Raw genomic sequence first — 22,846 nt, 5'->3', positions numbered from 1 at the left:
GTCATCACTCACTGGGCAGACGGTTGGTGTGAAAGGTCTGACAATGGCAAGTGTGTGACGCAGGTAAGATGACAGATGGAGGACTGTGACACTCATTTTATTAATAACAGGTGGGAAAGTCATGAGGTTGTGGGAGATCCTGTGTTTTCTTGGCTCTGAAGGTGATCCCAAACATTCTGCTGTCCCATCTATGGGGACTGTCGCTCCCCCAACCCTGTCCCACCTCACACACCCACAGGAAATGGCACGGGGTGGAATAAGAGCTATCTCAGTGTGTAAAGCGTCATTCAGTGACATGATTTAAAGCGATTAGAGTGCCCATCCTAGACCTCAAAATGAGACCTGGAGTCTGTCCTGCCTTTGCTCAAGGGCACATTTAGGCTTAGCATCATCCATGTTTTCTTTCTCCCAGAGGTCTGTTTGTCCTGAGATGTGCAAGTGACACGGGGTCCTTCCATAGGACTGTCATTAGGGTTGGCAGGGCTCAGTCTAGGGACCTTTCACCTGAAAGTATGGATATATAGATGTACTAGCAAGTAAGAATGCAACTTTAAGTTCATTGCCTCTTTTGGCCTTCAATTCTTTGTCTTCATTATGGGATGCTATAACCTGCTTTTACAGCAATGCATTGAAGGTCAAACTAGATAAACACATCTGAGATAGCTTTGGAAACGTAAAGTTCACAGGGAATGTAAACAGACATGTAAATTAGGAAGGAAATGAAAAAAATCATCAAAGACCCTACCTCCTCCAAAGCATGTGATTCTCTTGTATTAATAGTATTTTTCTAAACTTTCAAAGAACATTACACACTTACAAATGTGATTCTGTTCTATCACCAATTCTAATAAAGAAAATGTCAAACTGGCAATATTTGTTTATACAGATATTAAAATGTAAATAAAATGCTAGCATGTGAAATGGCAAGAAAAAAGAATTATATAGCCTAAGGTTTCAATTAGGCTGGAATGCAGCAGCGTTATCATAGCTGACTGTAATCTCAAACTCCTGGGCTCAAGTGATCCTCCCACCTGAGCTTCATGAGTAGCTGGGACTACAGACATGCACTACCATGCCCAGCTAGTGGTGTGAATTTTTTGTAGAGATGAGGATCTTTCGATGCTGCCCAGGCTGGTCTAGAACTCCTGGTCTCAAGTGATCCTCCCATCTTGGCCTCCCAAATTGCTGGGATTACAGGTATAAGCCACTGTGCCTGGCCTGTAATTTATCTTTAGAATGGACATTAATAATACTAGCAAAGGTATCCAGGAAAAGAACCATACTAAACATAAACTTCATTCAAGTTAATTAAAACCTACATGTTGAAACTATAAAACTTCTACATAAAAGAGTAAATAAGAATAGATATCTCAGGCAGGTGGGCCTGAATAAAGATCAATATATTCTCAATTAGCTAGTGCATATATCCCTAAATACCAGCAGAATACTTTTGTAACTTGATGAAATAACTTTAAAATCATTTAGAAAAAAATAATGGACAAAAAGATCATCTGAATGTCAGGGATGGGGGTAGGTGTGAGAAATGAAGGGAATTATATAAAACATTTGGCATCAGAAGAATGTGTGACTTGTCTTGTCGAGCCTCTTTCTCTAACTCTGAAAATGAACTATGAATCAGGGTTCCCTTGCCCATGCTGGTCCCTGAAAATTCTCCCATCTCGTCCCCAGCCCTTCCAGTGTTCGCTCTACCCAGCAACAGAGAATGTCAGTTCTGTTACTTCTGTGATTGGTTAAGCCTAGCCATGCTGATTCCTCTCCACCCAGTTTGGGCATTTTCAGGTGACAGAAGCCCACAATTTCAGAACTCTTGTCTGCCCCCAGCCTGCCTCAGTGCCTCATTACTGTTCCTCTGCTCACAGTTGTCAACTGCAGACCCCACAACGTGTTCCCTGAAGAGAGAATGTTCCAGAGCAGAACTGTGATCCTGAGAGCCCTCTCCTTGGCTTTCCTGCTGCATCTGGAAGGAGCTGAGGCCATCAAGGGTGAGAGCCAGGGGAATGTGAGAGCATCGGGCGGGAGGTGGGGGCAGGCTACTGTGAACTGTTTCAGGAATTAGAGATTTTAGGGACTCGTTGATTTATTTTCTTCTATGTCCGTTTTCTCTCTTCTTTCCCTAGTGTGGGGTTTACCATTGGTCCTATTCGCTCTAATGATAATAATAGCAATAGCAGCCACAATTTATTAGACACCTATTTAATTTCTTTCCCATTTACATTTCACAAGGACTTTCAATGAAGATATTATTACCTCCATTTTAGAGGTGAAAAAACTGAAGGTCAAAAAGATTAATATATTATCTAAGGTTACACACCAAGTCGAAGAGCCAAGGTTTATGTCCAGACCCAATTCTGATGATCATACTCCCCAGACTTCTGCACACAGTGACTTTCTAGCTGAGCCCTGCAGGGACCCCTCTCCCCTCATATCTCTCCTGGATCCCCAGCCTCTGCTCTGTGTGGCTGCTTCTGGGGGACCCAGAGTTACGGGCTCCGTGTGCTGGAGGCTAGGAGAGCAGGTGCTGAGAGTCTTCCTGTACTCCTCCTGTCTCCCAGGACCCGAGGACCCTTCCCTGGTCTTTGTGGGTGGTCCACAAGCTTCCTTTCTCAGGACAGCAGTGTTGCATGTTTTTGTTCACCTTGTGATTCAGGTCTTGAAGACCCAGGGGACCACTGGGAGGCTCAGACTTTGGATAACCACAAGGACTCAGCCAGGGATTATAAATGGGGATGAATACACTTTTTTCTGTGGCCGACATCAGGGGGCATCAAGCCTGGGCATGATATTGTCATCCAAAAATCTAGTGATGTGAAGGATTATAATTTATAACATAAAAGATGCACCCTGGCCCCCAGGTAATTTTATTTAAGGTGTGGGGTCCAAGGGTGTGAAGAAGTAAAGAGGAGGTTGGGGAGAACCAGGAGTACCTACCTGTTGCCCTGATGGTCACTTTGTATTACAATATACACCGTAATGAACATATCATCACATAGATATGATACTTTTTAGGATTCTTGGTAGATATTACTAATTAACTCAGCTGTATCTGCAGTGCTTCCCTCCCCTCTCGTTCCTTCTCTCTCAACATATAAACATATTCTTTACCCTAAAAACATAAATATGAACCAACCAATACAAAACAACTTTGCCTTCACTCTGCATCCTACCCTCATAGCTAAGCTTCTGATTTTTGTCTCTAATACAGTACTAAGCGTACTCGTATCTTAGCTGTCAGGAACCTCTACATAAGATCAAATCCAGTGGGTACTTCAGTATCTCTCTGACTTGAGTTCTTGATAATATTTGCACTGTAATCCACTTTTTTCTGGTTTCTTTTCTTTTCTTTTTTCTTTTTCTTTGGAGACAGAGTCTCACTCTATTGCTGGGGCTAGAGTGCCATGGCATCAGCCTAGCTCACAGCAACCTTAAACTCCTGGGCTTAAGCGATCCTCTGCCTCAGCCTCCCGAGTAGCTGGGACTACAGGCATGAGCCACCATGCCCAGCTAATTTTTTCTATATATGTTTTTAGTTGTCCAGATAATTTCTTTCTATTTTTTAGTAGAGACGGGGTCTCGCTCTTGCTCAGGCTGGTCTCGAACTCCTGACCTCGAGTGATCCACCCTCCTCAGCCTCCCAGAGTGCTAGGATTACAGGTGTGAGCCACCACACCTGGCCTTTTTCTGGTTTCTCATTGGAACTTTTTTAAAAGATCCTCCTTTAATTTACTCTGTCCTTATTTTTCTCATATTTTTCTGGATCCTCCTTATTTTTCCTTTGAAAATCCACTTAATTATCATGTTCCCCAGAGCTACATCCGCTGCTCTCTGCAAGTCTTATTTTTTGCACTCTTCCTGGAAAAGTTCATCTAGCCTTCACCTGCCACTGACGGCTCTCAGTTCTCTGGGCCAAACCCCTCTCCTGAGATCAGCCATCGTATACAACCGTCTATGTGTCATTTCTACTTAGATGACTTTTGAGTATTCTGAATGCAATATGTCCTACACTGAACTCAATATCTTCTCCCAATCCCAATATCTTTTATTACCCATTCAAATTAATGGAATCAAGATGATTGCATTGGGTTGGGGAGATGTTAGTCAAAGGATACAAAATTTCATTTAGATAGGAGGAATAAGTTCAAGAGTTCTGTTGTACAACATGGTGACTATAGCTAATAACAATGTATTGTATCCTTGAAAATCACTAACAGAGTGGATTTTGTGTTCTCACCACAAAAATAGCTGTGAGGTAATGTATATGTTAATAAGCTTGATTTAGCCATTCCATGATGTATACATATTTCAAAACATGTTGTACACAATAAATATGCACAATTTTTGTCAACTAAAAATAATCTGGGCTGGGCACAGTGGCTCATGCCTGTAATACTAGCACTTTGGGAGGCTGAGGCGGGCAGAGCGTTCGAGGTCAGGAGTTCGAGAGCAGCCTGAACAAGAGCGAGACTCTGTCCATACTAAAAAAATAGAAAGAAATTATCTGGCCAACTAAAAATATATATAGAAAAAAATTAGCCAGGCATGGTGGCACATGCCTGTAGTCCCAGCTACTCGGGAGGCTGAGGCAGGAGGATCGCTTGAGCCCAGGAGTTTGAGGTTGCTGTGAGCTAGGCAGACGCCACAGCATTCACTCTAGCCTGGGCAGCAGAGTGAGACTCTGTCTCAGAAAAAAAAAAAGATCTAGAAAAGTGATGAGAGAGAGAGAGAGAGAGAGAGAGAGAGAAAGGGAGAGAGATGATTGTATTGGCCAGTCTAGGGCTGCAAACTCACAGGGAAATCCATGAGTTAGCTGGTTAGACTAGATGAGCCCTGAAGTCCCTTTGCACTCTTATTCATCTATCATTCTAAAGCAGAAGCTCTCATATATTCATTGCTATATTTAATGATGGTATTTGCTTTTATCCTTTTATCTTTGCTTCTTCTTGCAAACTAATAAAGACTAAGAAAAAAGAAATTAAATCCCACAGATGTTTCGAACTCTGCAACAATTTGTAGTTCCATCAAAAACAAAATAAAAACCTAAATTAAGAAGAAAGTTTGGAACCAATGCCAAAATAACTGTACTATACTCTTGAATTTAATATGCCTGAAATGAAAACTATTATCAACAAAACCGTACACTCTGCAGTTTCATGTTCACAGACGAAAACAGAAATTTAAAGACTGTAAAGAGGAATAAAATTTGAAGGATGTTTTCTTCTCTCTCGTGATTTTCTATCTTTTCTCCCTTTTCTGTAATAAGAAAATAAAATTTCTACCTCCCCTGCTCCTATAACTCTAAAGATAATTTTACACCTGTGGTCCTAGAGGAATTGAAATCTTATGGGGAGACAAAAACTTCTCTACTAGTTCCACCAATAGCTGTGTAAACTCATGCAGGTTGCTTAACCTCTCTGCATTTCCTGATCTGTAAAACAGTATGTTACGTAATTGCTTCATAGGGTTATTGTGACAACTGAATGAGTGAAATATGTGAAGTATTTAGAACAACACCTGGCACATAGTAAGCGTTCAGCAAATGTTACTTGTTATTGTTTTTTTTTTTTTTTGTGAGACAGAGTCTCACTCTGTTGCCCGGGCTAGAGTGCCGTGGTGTCAGCCTAGCTCACAGCAACCTCAAACTCCTGGGCTCAAGCAATCCTCCTGCCTCAGTCTCCCAAGTAGCTGGGACTACCGGCATGCGCCACCATGCCTGGCTAATTGTTCTACATATATTTTTAGCTGTCCATATAATTTCTTTCTATTTTGAGTAGCGACGGGGTCTTGCTCTTGCTCAGGCTGGTCTCGAACTCCTGAGCTCAAACAATCTGCCTGCCTCGGCCCCCCAGAGTGCTAGGATTACAGGTGTGAGCCACCGCGCCCGGCCTCTTGTTATTGTTATTATTACTATTTCGGGGCTGTCAGGATGTCCAGACTTTCAAAGACCAGGAAGCAGCTTGACTTCTCAACGATATTCTCATTTTGTTCCTCCCTCATTTCCTTGTAACTGCTCTTGTCTCTTCTGCATCATCTCCTTTTTCATGTTCCTCCTTCCCCATATGTCCTTCCTTTGACCTCTTTCCTTCTGCCTTTTTATGTGCATAAATCTTTATTCATTCTCTGGCCTCCACCACTTACATATTCATACTTATATTTTGCCATGTTTTTCTCTACTTTATGCAGCGGACCATGTGTCAACTTTTGCTGCATTTGTCCAGAAGCATAGCCCATTAGGAGAGTATATGTTTGAGTTCGATGAGGATGAGATGTTTTACGTGGATCTGGACAAGAGGGAGACTGTCTGGCATCTTCCGGAGTTTGCCCAAGCCTTTTCCTTTGAGGCTCAGGGTGGGCTGGCTAACATCGCTATATTGAACAACAACTTGAAGTTCCTGATCCAGCGTTCCAACCACACCCAGGACGCCAATGGTACTGCCTGTCCTTGCTTCTTCCTCTAGAGCCCAACTGGGAAGGGCTGGGAGGGCCCCTCTGCCAGCCCAGAGTGGGAGAACCAGAGGCCCACGGCTGGGCGAGCCCCTTCCCCTGAGTGGCTGCGGGCTTATTCCAGTGCAGGCGAGGGCTTCGTTGTCCCTTCTCACACTAGAGAAAGGCCGAGCTGAGTGAGGTTGGCCGGTGGGGTGAGACCCCTGGCTCTGATTCAGGAACCCAGAGGTACCGTAAGGTCTGAGCCCGACGTGGACACACTCCAAAGGTGCAGTCTCTGTGCTTCATCCCAGCACCGGTGACTCACCGGGTCCTGTTTTCTCCCAGAGCCTCCAGAGGTGACTGTGTTTCCCAAGGAGGCTGTGGAGCTGGGCCAGCCCAACACCCTCATCTGCCACATCGACAAGTTCTTCCCGCCAGTGCTTAACGCCACGTGGCTGCGCAATGGACAGCCGGTCACTGAGGGTGTCGCTGAGAGCCTCTTCCTGCCCAGAACAGACTACAACTTCCACAAGTTCCACTACCTGACCTTCGTGCCCTCGGCCGAGGACGTCTATGACTGCAAGGTGGAGCACTGGGGCCTGGACGAGCCATTCCTCAGGCACTGGGGTACGGAGCCCGTTTTCCTCTCCCTGATTTCCCTGGCACCCTCTGCTCCCCGGACCTGTGCCCTCTGCACCAGCTTTCCCCACCCGCCCGTCTCAGGCCTCCCCGAGGGTGAACACGCCACCAACTGGTCCCTAACCTTCACCCCCCACACACATCGCAGGCTGGCCCTGCGCTCACTGCACCTTCCGACCCCCTTCATTCTTCCGGCAGAGGCCCAGGAGCCCGTCCAGGTGCCTGAGACGACGGAGACCGTGCTCTGCGCCCTGGGCCTGGTGCTGGGCCTCGTGGGCATCATCGCTGGCACCGTGCTCATCATAAAGGCTCTGCGTTCGGGTCGTGACCCCCGGGCCCAGGGGCCCCTGTGAGTTATTGTAGAGGTGGGACCTTAGGATACAGTCAGAGGAAAAGAGGAGGGAGCCTAGGACCTGTGCTACGTGAGGGAGGGACGACACACTCAATTTGATAAGTGTACATTGATCTCTTAATGGGTTAGAAGCACGAAGCTGCATAACAGCAACACTGATAATTTACCGAGCACTTAATATGCTCACGCACCGTTCTGAGAACTTACACTTACTAACTCATTTTATCCTCACAAATTCTCTATGAGGTAGGTACTATTACTGTCACCGTTATACATGAGTGATACTTACATCTTTGTGCATACACAGAGACATTAAGCAACTTGGCCGAGGTCACATGGCTAGGAAGTAGTGGAGTTAGCGTTCCAATCCAGAAAGTCCGGATCCAAGATTGTTTGCTTAACAACTGTCCTATACACTTGGTCTTTTATGAAGAAAAAGAGCACGTCCAAACTCGCCAAGAGCCTAGAGTCTAGTCGTGAAGCCAGATCCGTATTTCTGTACATAATCACAACACAGTGTGATAGGTGCCTACAAACTGTTTGCCGTCTCTGCTTGGACTCACTGAATGGCAAAGCTCATACAAAAATGCCCCTCCTGGGATCCCACAGTTTTCTAGTTAACATAAAGCTTACCATGTTTTATGTATTTGTATGTTTCTGTAATTCTCTTCCCATTAGCTAGTGATCTTCCATGCGGGTGACCACATCTACTTCATTATCATTATTATCGTCATTTGTGCTGGACCATAGGTGCAAAGGGTTAAGTCCATCATGCTCCCCAGTTCATACATCCCATCATCATGGGATCTGCCAGGTTTTCTCTGTTGATTTGTTTGTTCCCTTCTAGCCCTAGTCTTTATTCCCATATTTAACCTCTTGTTCCCACCCCCTGCGTTAAACATTCTAATGGATTTGATGAGTTTCCTTTTATTTGCATGTATCCTGTATAACGTAGCATTGTTTCATGTACATGTATTTTTAATTAACCAAAATGGAATTATATTATAGATCTAATTTTGCACCTCTATCCATTGCTTCCAACTGTTCCATAGTGTTCTACTCTGTACTTCCACCTGTCTATATTCCCCTTGGCATACCTGGATTACTGCTGGCCCTCCACTATTGCAAACAATCCTTGTATTCTCGTGTGGACTTGCATGTGCCCACGGACCTGCATCCCTGGAACGTATGTTCCCTAGAAAGGGGTTGCAGGGTCACTGAGGATGTAACTCCTCAATTTGGCTAAGTCCTGCCCATCTGTACACCAGAATGGCCGTGCTAATCACTATTTCCTTTAGTGGCACCTGAAATTTTCTGCAACCCTTAAATTCATATCAATGCTAGACATCCAGTTTTCTAATTTTTGCCAATTTCATGTACATAAAGGAATATGCTGTTTTATTTTGCATTCCTTTTCCTTCTTTTTTTTTGGGGGGGGGGGACAGAGTCTCACTCTGTTGCCCCAACTAGAGTGCAGTGGCATCATCATAGCTCACAGCAACCTCAAACTCCTGGGCTCAAGCGATCCTCCTGCCTCAGCCTCCCGAGTAGCTGGGACTACAGGCATGCATCACCACACCTGGCTAATGTTATATATGTATACACACATGCACATATATATATATATTTAGTAGAGACGGGGTCTCGCTCTTGCTCAGATAGTCTCAAACTCCTGAGCTCAATTGATCCTCCCACCTTGGTCTCCCAGAGTTTTAGGATTACAGGGATGAGCCACCTCGCCTGGGTGATTTTGCATTTTTTTCATTACTTATATTAAATAGATTCATCTATGTCTGAGTTCTATCTTATTCATTGTTCTATTTGTCTCTTCTTGTGCCAGTATCCTAGTGTTTTGATTACAAGACATTGTAGTATGTGTAAATATCTAGGACACTTCTTTCTTTTTTCTTTTTCTTTGTTCAAACACATTTATAATTACTCTCCATGATAATTGATAATTATAACAGAATGAAGTGAACAGAGAGTGTCAGATGTTAAGAGGAAGTGTGGAGAGCAAGCCTGAGACGAGGGTGAGGTGAGGGATGCACTTGCCTCAGGTGCAAAGTTTAGGGGGCACCAAAAGAACTCAGTAATCAAAATAAACCACATTTTAATGAAATATCTTAAAAAATCAAAATTAATGCAAAACTACATGATTAACAAAATATCAAAAGAGAAGTATTCAAAGAAAATGGAGAAAAGTAGAGAGGGAGAAAATTAGAATATGCTATCACATAAACCAAGGAAGTAAAGAATTTCCGGAAGGAGGGAGTGCCGAGCAGTGTCAGATGTTCACCAGAGGTCATATGAGAAAACATGCTTGGTTTTGGAATCCTTTCAAAGAGCAGTTTTACACAATGTGAGCAATTCTCCTTCCTTCATTGCCGTCATTCTGGAGTTGAGCTTCTGCCCTGGCCTAGTAATGTGGCCCTTCCCTTCTCAGAATATTCTAGAGACTTGAAGCACCTGGGATGCCCCCAAAGTCAGCTGGGGTTTGGGGTGAGATTTGGTCCCTTTAGGGTATTCCTTGACTTCTAACTGCTGTTCACCTGGAGGACCAGGGCACATGCAGGGGTGACCACCGTCTCCCCGGGACCTAAACAGGGCAGAGAAACGGGGGATCAGGTATAACGGCAGTGAGGACAGTGGGTCTGAGCTTCAAGTGCTGAACCCCGAGATGACAGTAACTGTGTGTGTCTTGCTACAGGTGACAAAATTCCTGAAAAGAAGAGGATGTAGGAGAGATCTGAATTCCAGCTGCCCTACAAACTCCCAGTCGCAATTTCCCTTTTCAATGCAAGTGCTCTCCACCCCAATGGCTGACTTAACTGCTGACCCTTCAAGTTCTGTCCTTGTGTGGTTTTTCTTGTTTTGTTTTTGTTTTTTTGAGACAGAGTCTTGCTCTGTCATCTTGGTTAGAGTGAAGCGATGTCATACAGCTCATAGCAACCTCAAACTACTGGGCTCAAGTGATCCTCCTGCCTCAGGCTCCCGAGTAGCTGGGACTACAGGCATGTGCCACCAGGCCTGGCTAATTTTTCTTTCTTTTCTTTTCCTTTTTTTTTTTTTGTAGAGATGGGTTCTCGCTTTTTCTCAGGCTGGTCTTGAACTCCTGAGCTTGAGCGACCCTCCCATCTCAGCCTCCCAGAGTGCTAGGATTACAGGCGTGAGCCACCGCACCTGGCCTCCGTCCTTATTTTTGACCTTAAAGCACTCAGTCCTTAGTAAAGCTCCTGACAAACAGAAGGTAATGGATACATGTTGATACTTTTGTAGAGTTAGTATAAAGATTACACCTTCACTGGGTTTCCCATCCTCTGGTCTTCTTTGAAAAATTCTTCACTTCCCTCTTCCTGACATCAATAAATTCTTCAATATTTCAAAGCTGAGAGAGTCTGAATTCTTCTTGCTAAAAGTCTAGGACTAGGTGGCATATGACTAATTTTTTATAAAGGTGTGGTTTTAAACTGGGTTGTGGGTATAGTTACTGAAGGTCCTGACCCCGCCTGGATGAAAGGGGTTGAGAATATTGATTCAGCCCTGGGCTCTCCCCCAACTACAGAGCAGGGTGGTGTGGGGAGAAGATAGTGGGGGAAATTGTACTTGGATGAAGCTTTGGTTGGATGTACCTTGAAAACCGCAGTGATTGGAGTCTCTGAGGGAGAGATTTGGTCTGTCTGGGTCAGGATTTCAGGCAGGTGTGGATTCCCCTCTCTAGGCCAGATTCTGACCAGAGTGATTTTCCATGAAGTGTTTTTCACAGGATGAACTGACAGCCAAGAAAGAAAAAAGAATCTGCCCTCATTCATTCCAATTTACACCTGCTAGAGTCACTCTATGTGAGAGAGCCTAAATTATCATTAGCAGAGCTTTGAATCAAAGGTTTGCAAAGAACAGTGTTAATCATAAAGAAAAAAAAATAGGCCAGGCGCGGGTGGCTCACGCCTGTAATCCTAGCACTCTGGGAGGCCGAGGCGGGCAGATTGTTTCAGCTCAGGAGTTCAAGACCAGCCTGAGTAAGAGTGAGACCTTATCTCTACTAAAAATACAAAGAAATTATATGGACAGCTAAAAAATATATAGAACAATTAGCCAGGCATGGTGGCGCATGCCTGTAGTCCCAGCTACTTGGGAGGCTGAGGCAGGAGGATTGCTTGAGCCCAGGAGTTTGAGGTTGCTGTGAGCGAGGCTGATGCCACTGCACTCTATTCTGGGCAACAGAGTGAGACTCTGTCTTAAAAAAAAAAAAAAAAGAAAAGAAAAAAATACATATATTTTGAGACATAATCTCTCTCTGTCCCCTGGGCTAGAGTCCAGTGGTGTCATCTTAGCTCACTGCAACCTCAAACTCCTGGGCTTAAGCAATCTCCTACCTCAACCTCCCAGGTAGCTGGAACTACAGGCATGTGCCATCATCCCTGGCTAATTTTTTAATTTTCTTGTAGAAACGAGGTCTTGCTCTTGCTCAGGCTGGTCTCTAACTCCTGACCTTAAGTGATCCTCCCATCTCAGCCTCCCAGAGTGCTAGGATTACAGGTGTGAGCCACTGTGCCCAGAAAAATATCTTATTTGAGCAAGGATTTTGTCTTTTTATGAATGTTCTCTAGATGTTAAAATGAAAAGAGCATGATATGGTAAAAATGCAGATAAATATAAAAGTTTGTTTTCTATTTTTTTCTTATTTTTAAATAAAAAATATAATTATTTATAGTAAAAATTATAATAATGTATTTTGGGGTTTAAAACATACCTATAAGTAAAACGTATGATGAATATAGCACAAGGAATAGGATGGGGAAATGGAAATATAGTGCTTATATATGTGAAGTGGTATATTATTATTTTAAGGTAGAATGCATTAAGTTAAAGATCAATATTTTAAACACCACAGCAACTACTAAAAAAAGAGGTATAGCTAATAAGCCAATGAAGAAGATAAAATGAATAGTAAGCATAATTAATCCAAAATAAATATGTAAAGAGGGAATAACTAATAGGACAAAGAGAAAATAGCTAGTGAGATGGTAGACTTAAATACGACCATGTTAATAATTGAATTAAATGTACTTGGTCTAAACACTGTAATTAAAAGGCAAAGATTTTCAGAATGCACCAAAAAAGTATAGGTCAACTATATGCTGTCTACATAATACCCACTTTAGGTATGAAGGCAAAGATACATAAAAAGTAGAATGGGGAAATAATGCTAATCATGAGAATGTTGGTTAGGGTTAGGGTTAGGGTTAGGGTTACTTTTTTTAGAAATAGAGTCTAGCTATGTTGCCCAGGCTGGTCTCAAACTCCCGGCCTTAAGCAATCCTCCCTCCCCAGCCCCCCAAAATGCTGGAATTATAGGCATGATACACTGAACCTGACCTGGTAGCTATATTTATATAAAAAATGTAGAAAAAAAGAAATATAGAACTTCAGAATAAGAAATATCACCAAGGATAAAGAGGGATAGTTATAATAATGAAAGGATCAATTCATCAAGAACATAATACAGTCCTTTTTTATTTGTTTGTTTTACAGACAGGGTCTTACTCTGTCACCCAGGCTGGAGTGCAGTGGTCTGATCATATCTCACTGTAACCTTTAACTCCTGGGCTCAAGTGATCCTCCCACCTCAATCTTCCGAGCAGCTAGGACTACAGGCATGCACCACCACACCTCGCTAATTTTTAACATTTTTTTTTATAAAGGCAGGGTCTTGCTATGTTGCCCAGGCTGGCCTAGAACTCCTGGCCTCAAGCAATCTTCCTGCCTTGGCCTCCCAAAGTGCTGGGATTACAGGCATTAGCCGCTCTGATGACCCCATTACATAATCCTAAATGTGTATTCACCTAATATTATTAAAAAAGCTTCAAAGCACATGACACAAAAAATGATAAAAATAAGAGCAGAAATAGACCAATCCACAGTTACATTTTAATATTCCAGCACTGTCCTCTCAGTAAACAATAGAAAAATTGGGCAAAAATCCCAGTAAGGATATAAAAGATTTGAATAACACTTTCGACCAACCAATGTGATGTAATTGACATCTATAGAATACTCCACCCAACAGCAGCAGAATATATATTATTTTCAGATGCACATAGAACATCCCACATGATAGACCATACGCTGGGTTATAAACAACTCTCAATAAACTTGGAAGGGTTGAAAAGGTACAGCATCATTTTCTGACCACTACAGAATTAAATTATAAACCAATAAGAGAAAAATATCTGGAAAATCCCAAATATTTGGAAATTAAAAAGCACACTTCTAAATAGCAAATGGGTTAAAGAAGAGTCAAAAGGAAACTTAGAAAATATTTTGAACTGAATGAATATGAAAACACACTATATCAAAATTTGTGTGATACAGTATTTAGAGGATAATTTATAGCTTTACATAATTAGAACAAAGGGAAGCCCCAAAATCAATGATCTAAGCTCCAATCTTAAGAAGCTAGGAAAAGAAGACAAATTAAATCCAAGATTAATAGTAAGAGAAGAAATAAATTCAGTAAAAATTGACAAACAATAGAGAAAATTAACAAAATGAAATGCTAGTTCTTTAAAAAGCTCAATACATTGGTAAACCTCTAGTTATATGTATCAAAAAAGAGAAAAGACTCTAATTGCCAGTATCAGGAATGAAAGTGGGTACATCACAACAGATTATATAGACATTAAAAAGATCATAAGGAATATTACGAAATGCCAATAAATTTTAGAAGCCAATAAATTTGACAATTTACATTGTTAAATTAGGTCTAAAGATGCCTTCATATCTTGAGTATCTACACAGTGAACTGCAACCTAGCTTAGTATGTAGACAAACTGCAACCCAAATTATGAGTATATTCTTGTAACAAATAGCTGATTCTCAGCCAATCACAGCAGTCGGGCTTCGGCCAATTGCAGGCTGCCAGCTGATCAAACCACGTCCATATAAGGCAAATGGCTCTTCACACTGTGAGCAAATGAGCAAATACTGCGCTGTAAACAATCAAGCTGTTTCTGTATTTCTGGTTTCTGTCTATAAATGGTGCCTGCCCATTGGTATAAATGGGTGGAGCTCTCCGAACCTCTTCTAGTTCTGAGTGCTGCCAGATTCATTAATTGTTCTTTGCTCAAATAAACTGCAAAATTTATTTTGTATTAAGTTTTCCTTTTAACAACATGAAATAGAAACATTTCTTGAGAGATTCAAATGGCCAAAATCTATTCAAGACGATACCTGAATCAATGAAAGAAAATGACTTTGTACTCTCAAGTTTGGCATTTGGTCAGTGGGGACCCACGCGGGTTCGACATGCACATCGAGAAGTGTTATTTCTGTTCGGGGTCAATCTACCCTGGCCACGGCATGATGTTCGTTCGCAACAATTGCAAGGTGTTCAGATTTTGTAAATCCAAATGTCATAAAAACTTTAAAAAGAAGCGCAATCCTCGCAAGGTCAGGTGGACTAAAGCCTTCCGGAAAGCAGCTGGTAAAGAGCTTACAGTGGATAATTCATTTGAATTTGAAAAACGTAGAAATGAACCTGTCAAATACCAGAGAGAGCTATGGAATAAAACTATTGATGCAATGAAGAGAGTTGAAGAGATCAAACAGAAACGCTAAGCCAAATTTATAATGAACAGATTGAAGAGAAATAAAGAGCTACAGAAAATTCAGGACATCAGAGAAGTCAAACAAAACATCCATCTTATCCGAGCCCCTCTTGCAGGTAAAGGAAAGCAGCTGGAAGAGAAAATGGTACAGCAGTTACAACAGGATGTGGACATGGAAGATGTTTCTTAAAAATCTCACTGTAACCATTTCTATATATGTACATTTGAAAGTGTCCTTTGGACACTAGAACTAGTGTCACTAGTGGATACTTTGCTGTCTGCAAAACATCAGATAGTATGGATGTTGGATTGCATCTCAGTGTTAAACCTTCATTGATAGATGTGCTTCATGTAAATTATGAAAATTCTCTTTGTAAATACAGAAATGAATTGTGGACAAAATGGTCATGCCATTTGGATAATGGCACTAGACAGCATTTATATAATAACTTAGGATAAAAATTCTGGCTAGTATATGTAAAATAAAATTTTCTTTGCAATAAAATTCTCTTTATTGTTTTAGAAAGGGAGATACAACAAGGAACTAACAATTTGTGACTATCAGCTTCAAATAATATCTTTTATTTTGATCAGTATTTCCTGTTTTGGGTTATTAGCATCTTACAAGAAGAGCATAATGGCCTCATCTTGTGAAGCCTAATCATACTGAACTGGTCTGACCTGGTTTAACTATGGATGTTGAGGATGAAAGCTGAATAATCTTTGCCTGAAATGGCACTATGTAATTTCCACTTTGGAGAATACTCAGTCCTAAGTTGTGATTCCTGGTACAACAAGCTTTATTTTTCTAGCCCAGCAGTGATCTAAAAGCAGAGGAATCCCAGTGTCTTTTAAAATTTTTTTGGTGTGATTTCCTGTATAAAAGCTCCTAATTGTTTTTGGAAAATAGAGTTTATGGGTAGAACATCTGTCCATTAATTGCACATAAAATAAAACTATTTTAAAAGTAAAAAAAAAAAAAAAAGAAAATGACTTTGTAATGTAAAAACCTCCTCACAGAGAATATTCCAGGTCTGATGGTTTCACTGATTAATGCTATCACACATTTAAAGAAATAATAATACCAATTCTACTCAAACTCTTTCAATAGAAGAGAAGAACACATCACAATAATTTATAAGTGCAGCATACTAAGATCAAACAATGACATTACAAAAAAATATAGACCCATATCACTCACAAACATAGATACAAAGATTATTAACAAAACATTATAAAATTGAAGCCAACAATAAATTAAAAAGGAATTAAATTAAAAAGGAATAATACAGCATGACCATGAGAGGAATGGAAGGTTTATTTAACATTCAAAAATCAACGTAGTTCCACATCTTAACAGAATAAAGAGAAAAATAATATGATTATCAGATGCAGAAAAAGACATTAGCTCATTCAGAAAACTATGAATAAAAGGGAATTTCTTCAATCTGATAAGGAGCATCTATGAGAGTCAACAACTGGCCAGGTGTGGTTGCTCACGCCTGTAATCCTGGCACTTTGGGAGCCCAAGGTGGGAGGATTGCTTGAGGCCAGGAATTTGAGACCAACCTGAGCAAGAGCAAGACCCCCCAAAATAGAAAAAATTAGTCAGGGCTGGTGGCACATGCCTGTAGTCCCAGCTACTCAGGCAGCTGAGGCAGGAGGATCACTTGAGCCCAGGAGTTTGAGGTTGTAGCGAGCTATGATGACGCCACTGCACTCTAGCCCAGGTGACAGAGCAAGACCCTGTCTCAAAAAAAAAAAAAAAAAAATCAACAGCTGACATAAGATATTTTCAACTTTTTTGTAAGCTTTCCACTTTCCCTATAAAACTAATAAATTTCCTGGTATGACAGTGGGATTCAGTGAAGAAATGCTCCCTACTGGAAAAACATGAAATGCTGGATATTCTGTGAACAATTTCTGTGCATTCTATGTAATTGAAGCTATTAACTATTAACTACATAATACTTTCATTGAAGAAAAGAAGATGACATTCTTAAACTAGGATGCCAGGTGGGCACACTGAGCAAACAGCAAGGTTTGCAGAGAAGAAATGTTTCTAACAGAAAAATTGCGGACAAGAGTTTGAGGTAATGAGGGAACATCCAGGTGGATGAGCCCACCACATATCCTAAGATGAAGTCGGAGGCTGTAGACCTCAGAGTTTTCTGTGGCGTGACGATTGAGGCCCTGAGTGTGAGTGAAATCGGCAAAAGAACAGATGCGGAGATGAGCAGAGGGCTGAAGACTGGGCCTCCAGGATGTCTCCACTTAAAGGCGGGAAAGGGAGGAGCAGTGCACAGAGGAGAACACGTTCTTTCCCATCTCGGCACTTTGGAGTAAGTAGGGTAAGAGGCAGAGGGCTATGGGAAGAGAATGACCCTCTCCCTCTCACTTGTAGCTATCTGTTGGCCATCAATGGATAAGAGCCAATAGTTTGATGTGCCTGCCTAAGGACTGACTAGGACAGGCTGCATCAATATCAGCCATGGTCCTGTAATAAGGACGGTGATAGACCTCCTGTGCTCTGCTTGGACAGCTGAAACCTTGTACATTCAGATATTGATTTTTAAGAAAAATCTGTATCACCTGGACAATGGTATAAAGAAAAACAGAAAATGAGTAAAATAATACAAAGGCTTGGGATTTTGGAGCCATTAAAAAATCTGAACAATTTCACATGCGTCATGGGTCAAAACAAAAAACAAAAACCTGACCAAGTTTGGTTTGGAGAAGAGAAAAGGGCAGAACCAGGGGTGATTTCAGGATCTCTGACTCCAAATACCTACTCCACAATTATGGAGGTCCTAGGAAGGGCTGTTTTGCTTTATTTCCGAGAAAAGTGTACCTACATGTCTTTAAATACATAAAACATATTATCATTGTTTTGGTCTGAAGTAGGATTACTTGCTCTTAGTAAAGTGTAGCTGGGGCTCACGTGAGCCCTAAGCACTCGTGCATGATTAGGAGCAGAAGAGTCTTCCTTCGGATGAGAGCACTTGAAGCAAGAAGGTTATTCCAGCCCGTCCTCCCGTTTGCCCTCCCTTTCTAAGTTTTCAGCTCTCATAGAAAAGCTTTTTTTTTTTTTTTTGTATCCAAGCTCAATTGCTCTTCTTGTGGAACAATTAGAGGCAGCATATGAGTCCCATAAAAAATATTTGTCTGTTTCTTTCCTCCACTTCCTCTCTGAAAAGGCAGCATTGCAGCCATTTCCCTCACTCCTTTTCCCGTTTCCCTCCCTCTTTGCTCAGGGTTAGCAAGCACAGTCAACTGAAAAATCTGCCCCAAGAAGGGGCTGTTGAGCACTCAACTGTTTGTGCGATGGTTAAAAGCGAGGCTCCAAGTCTGAGAAGGAAAGTCTGATGGAACAGGTTTGGCGAAAGCTGTGATGATAAGAATTATTACTTCTGCTTACTGACTTTCCCTCCAGCCAATGAGAAGTGAGTGTGAGGCATTGTCACTTGTGTCCAGCTAACAGAGAAGCTGCGATTGTCCTGAGCTGAGTTATGGAGAAGGAAGAGGTGTTATAACAGATAGTGTATCTTTGAGTTCTGGAAAGAGAAGTAGCATGGTATCAAGAGAGTAGTTCTGAGAGTGGGCAAGTGAATCATGTGGACCTAGAGGTGAGAGGACTGAGGGTCTAGGTGGGTTCCTGGGGAGGACGTGTCCTCCACAGTGAGAGTGGCTGAAGTGCATGCCAGCTGGCCTTAGAATTGCTGCCTCCCGTGAGAGAGCAGTCAGTGCAGCCACCAGTCACAGCCTGGCCGGAGCCTTTCAGGATGGTGGGATTGAGTTGCCAGCCATATCCTTTCTTGAGACAGACTCTGTTAGCTCAGATACGACTCTCCAGCCCCTTCAAAGAACTGATGTTTCAAAATGATAGCATTTCAGATAAAACCCATAAAAATGCAGAAACAACAAGAGGTAAACTTTCTATTAAGGAAGGAGAAGGTGCTGCAACACTTAATGAGGAAGAAAATGGCAGTTTTTTCTGATTTGTTGATCTGAGTTGCTGGGTTCTAAAATTTCTAGAATGAGACAGCTGGGTAAATCAGAAGAGAGTGAGATGAGGGAAAGTACAATTCTTAAAAACTATCCACTTCTTCAGGGCAGCAGGCAATGAGAGGTAGGGTAGGGGTAATATCGTTTGTATTATAAATCATGGTGTCAGCCTAACAGAATGACTTGCTGCGAAGGTCCAAATACCAGTTAGCTGACAGCAGGCAGGTCCTATTAGTAGTAGGTTTAAAAACTTGTAATTTAGTTTTTATTTTAGAGATATAAAGCCTAATGAAATCTTCACTTACACATTTCAAATCTTCAGAACTTAGAATGTAGAATTTTATTAAGTAAATAAATGAAATCACCAAAATATAATATTCTCCATTTCTTAATTATGACTAGCTGGTAAACAGGCCAAAAAAACCCCACAAGATGTGTGGAAAGAATGACAAGAAAAAGAAGACAGGAGAGAGCAAAAGACAGAGGAAAAAGAAAGAAAAAGGAGAGAGTATAAGGATAAAATGGTCCCTATGCAGAGGCTGACTGACCATTAAGCTAAAGAAACTTAAAATTAGGCTCCTACTCAGGAGCCTTTTTACATGTTCATATGTTTTTGTCAAATTTGCAAAATGTAAGATAGTTTAACAGCAGATGGTTAAGACTGCTGTCTCTCTCTTCACTCTGACTTCCCTTCCGTCATACCTTTGCCCCTAGTCAGGTGGCAATAGAGCGACCACAGATATTTTGGAGATTCTGACAATACATTTAAGGTAGAGAAATATGTTTATGGTTTTACATTCACTCCATGTATAGTTAAATTATTGCTAGAAACATTTCATGGACTTAATCAGTGGCACAAATAGATTTAAACTAAGATTTGCGTGACTCTCATACTAATGCTCTTAGAACTCTCAATATTGTCTTTTATGTGCCTACTGATCATCCACAGGCCTTGATTCTTCAATATAAAGCCATAATAATCTATGGTTTCTTGCCAACAGTTGATATTATTTGCCTAGAGAGAGGCAGAGAAGTGGTAAACAAAAAGCCTCAACTCATTTACTGTCTGCCACTCTATTGGACACTACACGCTAACCACAGAGTTACTAGATCGTGTACTTGACCATCTCTTTCCTCAGCCTGAAATGGAACTGCCCAAGTACATCTATACAGGTTATTATTAATTTCCTTGATGATTTTACTTGATATACTGAAGATAATCCCTCATTTCTAATTCACCATGACAACAATGACATCAATGATAAACTGTTAATGAGTGTCATTAATTCCAAGGGTATCTAAGATTAATTTCTTCTTCCAGTACCAGGTACAGGGGCACATAATGTATGCTTGACCAAATGTATGACTGCCGTTTGCTGGTTGGAGTAGGGGATTATGAGAGTCATAACACATCATTTGATAGTGTCCCCAGATTCTTAGTGTATGAATGGAATATATATGCTTGGCTATTGGAAGATGTCCAATATTGAAATAAGAGATAATGAAGGAAGGGTAGTAGAAAGACCTGAAGTTCTAACTCTATGCCAAGCTGTAAATCAAAAGCAATACTGTAGATTGACTTCTGCCTTTGTCTTTGATGGAATAGCTTGTAGAAGATAAATGCTTCTTTCAAGGACAATGAGTAAAGCCAGATGAAACACAAAAAATACATGCTTGAGGGAATCAGAGAACTCTCAAGGCAATCACAGCTTGAGAAGACAAGATCATGGAAGGAAGAGAAAAAGAGAGATGAGCCAACATTTTGCACTTGCTTTATTCCTAAAGAAATTATTTTATTTTTAGGACAGAACAAGAGGCTGATAATCCCAGTAGGCAGTATATGGGCACAGAGAGACAAAGAATGGTGTTTGGGGCTACCAAGGCAGCCAGGAATTGAGAGGTCAAGATGCTGATGAAACAGTAGAGCCTGATAGAAACTTCAACCCTGCCTCAAGTCATATCAATTCCTGATTAAAATAAGGTGATCAGTCTCTACTCTATATGTCTAAGAGGATAGGGCAAATCCCTTATGGAAGAAGAATACATCATTGAGGAAAAGGGCAAATACCTAATTATTGGCGTAGTCAGAGACAAACTTTATAATAGCTATGATGAATATGTTCAAGACAATACATAACCTGATGAAGATTTCACTAAATAAATAGAATGTATAGAAAAGAATCAAATAGAAATTCTGGAGTTGAAAAATGGCAATGATATAAATTAAAAACTCCCATAGATGGAGTGATATCATCAAAAATAATGGAATAAGGACCTCCAAAAACTCTCCACTACATAAAAGCAATGAGAAAAATGGCAAAAATTATAAAAATCAACCTTTCCAGAATTCTGGAAATTAGCCAAAGTCTTGCAGCAATCTCGGGAGCATTACTAAAGAAAAATGGTGCAATCTCAGTAAGAACAGTGAGTTTTATGGCACTTTAACTGGCCCAATTTCCACCCTGTCCTCTCGGGTTCTGCAGCAGACTTGAAAATCAACATCTTGCAATCATGGTGAAAACCAGTAGGCTGGCAGCTACTGAAGTGGGCCAAATGGAGGTGGGGCTTTTTCAAAACCTCAGTATCAGAGAGAGAATTGCCATTATTTCACCTGTCTGGTGGTTCCCTGGAAGACCCAACTTGCAAGGTAGTCTTTGTTTGACCTGACTTGGAGCTTGTCCAGTGCAAAAATCCTTTTCCATGGGAGCATTTATTAGAAATAACTGACTAACTTTGGAGTTTCCTGAGGCAGGGGATAATAATCAAAGGAAACAGCAGGCTAACTAGAAAGCTTAAACGGAAAAAAACTGGGGAATGAAATGTCCAAAGGGGCTCTGAATTATTTCCAACATATTCCTGGGAATCTAGAAGGCCATGCACATATGCAGGGCTGGGTAAATGCTTAGGACAGACCTGAGAAAATTCTAAGCTCTAATCTTGGACTTTCACGAGGGTCTGTGCAAGCAGGGAAGGCAGAGTTGTCAAATGTCTGGCTGAGTGTTGAAGGCATGCCCCAACATGCACACAGAGCCTGCTATGGTTTTAATATGATTTATCCCCACCAAAACTTATGTTGAGTCTTGATCCCCAATGCAGCAGTGTTGGGAGGTGGTGCCTTTAAGAGATGATTAGGTCATTAAGATGGATTGATGTCTTTCTTGCAAGACTGGGTTAGTTCTTGAGGGAATACATAAGTTCCCATGAGAGTGGGTTGTTATAAACTTAAGTTTGCCTCTCTTGTTTTGCCCTCCTCACACATACCTGGTTCCCCTTCCATTTCTCGACAATGTTGTTTTTGAGACAGAGTCTTGCTCTGTTGTTGCCCAGGCTAGATTGCTGTGGCATCAGCCTAGCTCACAGCAACCTCAAACTCCTGGGCTCAAGCAATCCTCCTACCTCAGCCTCCTGAGTAGCTGGGACTACAGGCACATGCCACAACACCTGGCTAATTTTTCTACTTTTAGTAGAGATGGGGTCTGGCTCTTGCTCAGGCTGGTCTCGAACTCCTGAGCTCAAGGGATCCTCCCACCTGGCCTCTCAGAGTGCTAGGATTACAGGTGTAAGCCACCAGGCCTGGTCCATTTCTCTACAATGTTTTGACACAGCATAAGGCCTGCACCAGAAACTACCAGAGGCAGACATCTAATCTTGAACCGCCCAGTCTGCAAAACCGTGAGCTAAATAAATCTCTTTTCTTTACAAATTACCAAGTCTCAGATATTCTGTTATAGCAATATAAAATAGACTAAGGCAGAGCCCCTTGTGAAAGACTAGGAAACTTATTTGTTCCAGGCATTTAAGG

The 22,846-nt window shown here is 41.5% G+C and overlaps 2 protein-coding genes across 3 annotated transcripts; both read left to right on the top strand.

Annotated features, from left to right (window-relative positions):
• The first annotated feature begins 1,781 nt into the window (after positions 1–1,781).
• On the top strand, positions 1,782–10,446 carry LOC123631812 (HLA class II histocompatibility antigen, DP alpha 1 chain). 2 transcript variants are annotated; one of them, XM_045541811.1, is made up of 5 exons: positions 1,782–2,003; positions 6,199–6,444; positions 6,787–7,068; positions 7,279–7,429; positions 10,140–10,446. In XM_045541811.1, exons 1-5 carry the CDS (start codon positions 1,922–1,924, stop codon positions 10,141–10,143), a joined length of 765 nt encoding a protein of 254 aa, XP_045397767.1. In that variant the 5' UTR covers positions 1,782–1,921; the 3' UTR covers positions 10,144–10,446. The 2 variants fall into 2 exon arrangements, with proteins under 2 accessions (XP_045397767.1, XP_045397766.1); XM_045541810.1 differs by having other exon boundaries at positions 7,279–7,445.
• Positions 10,447–14,704: 4,258 nt separating this feature from the next.
• LOC123631810 (probable ribosome biogenesis protein RLP24) lies at positions 14,705–15,489 on the top strand. The gene is given in 1 exon segment (XM_045541809.1): positions 14,705–15,489. A coding segment is annotated over 1 exon segment (492 nt). The 5' UTR covers positions 14,705–14,737; the 3' UTR covers positions 15,230–15,489.
• Positions 15,490–22,846: the final 7,357 nt, after the last annotated feature.

The sequence above is a fragment of the Lemur catta genome, chromosome 2 (genome assembly GCF_020740605.2).
Source record: "Lemur catta isolate mLemCat1 chromosome 2, mLemCat1.pri, whole genome shotgun sequence".
Lineage (NCBI taxonomy): Eukaryota > Metazoa > Chordata > Mammalia > Primates > Lemuridae > Lemur > Lemur catta.
The sequence above is the reverse complement of the archived record's forward strand: the minus strand, read 5'-3'. Positions and strand labels throughout refer to the sequence as shown.

Coding starts and splice junctions, on each gene's coding strand:
- LOC123631812 (XM_045541811.1), top strand. CDS start 1,922: ATGTTCCAGAGCAGAACTGTGATCCTGAGAGCCCTCTCCTTGGCTTTC. Junction 6,445..6,786: donor CCACACCCAGGACGCCAATG/GTACTGCCTGTC, acceptor GTTTTCTCCCAG/AGCCTCCAGAGGTGACTGTG. Junction 7,069..7,278: donor GCCATTCCTCAGGCACTGGG/GTACGGAGCCCG, acceptor TTCTTCCGGCAG/AGGCCCAGGAGCCCGTCCAG.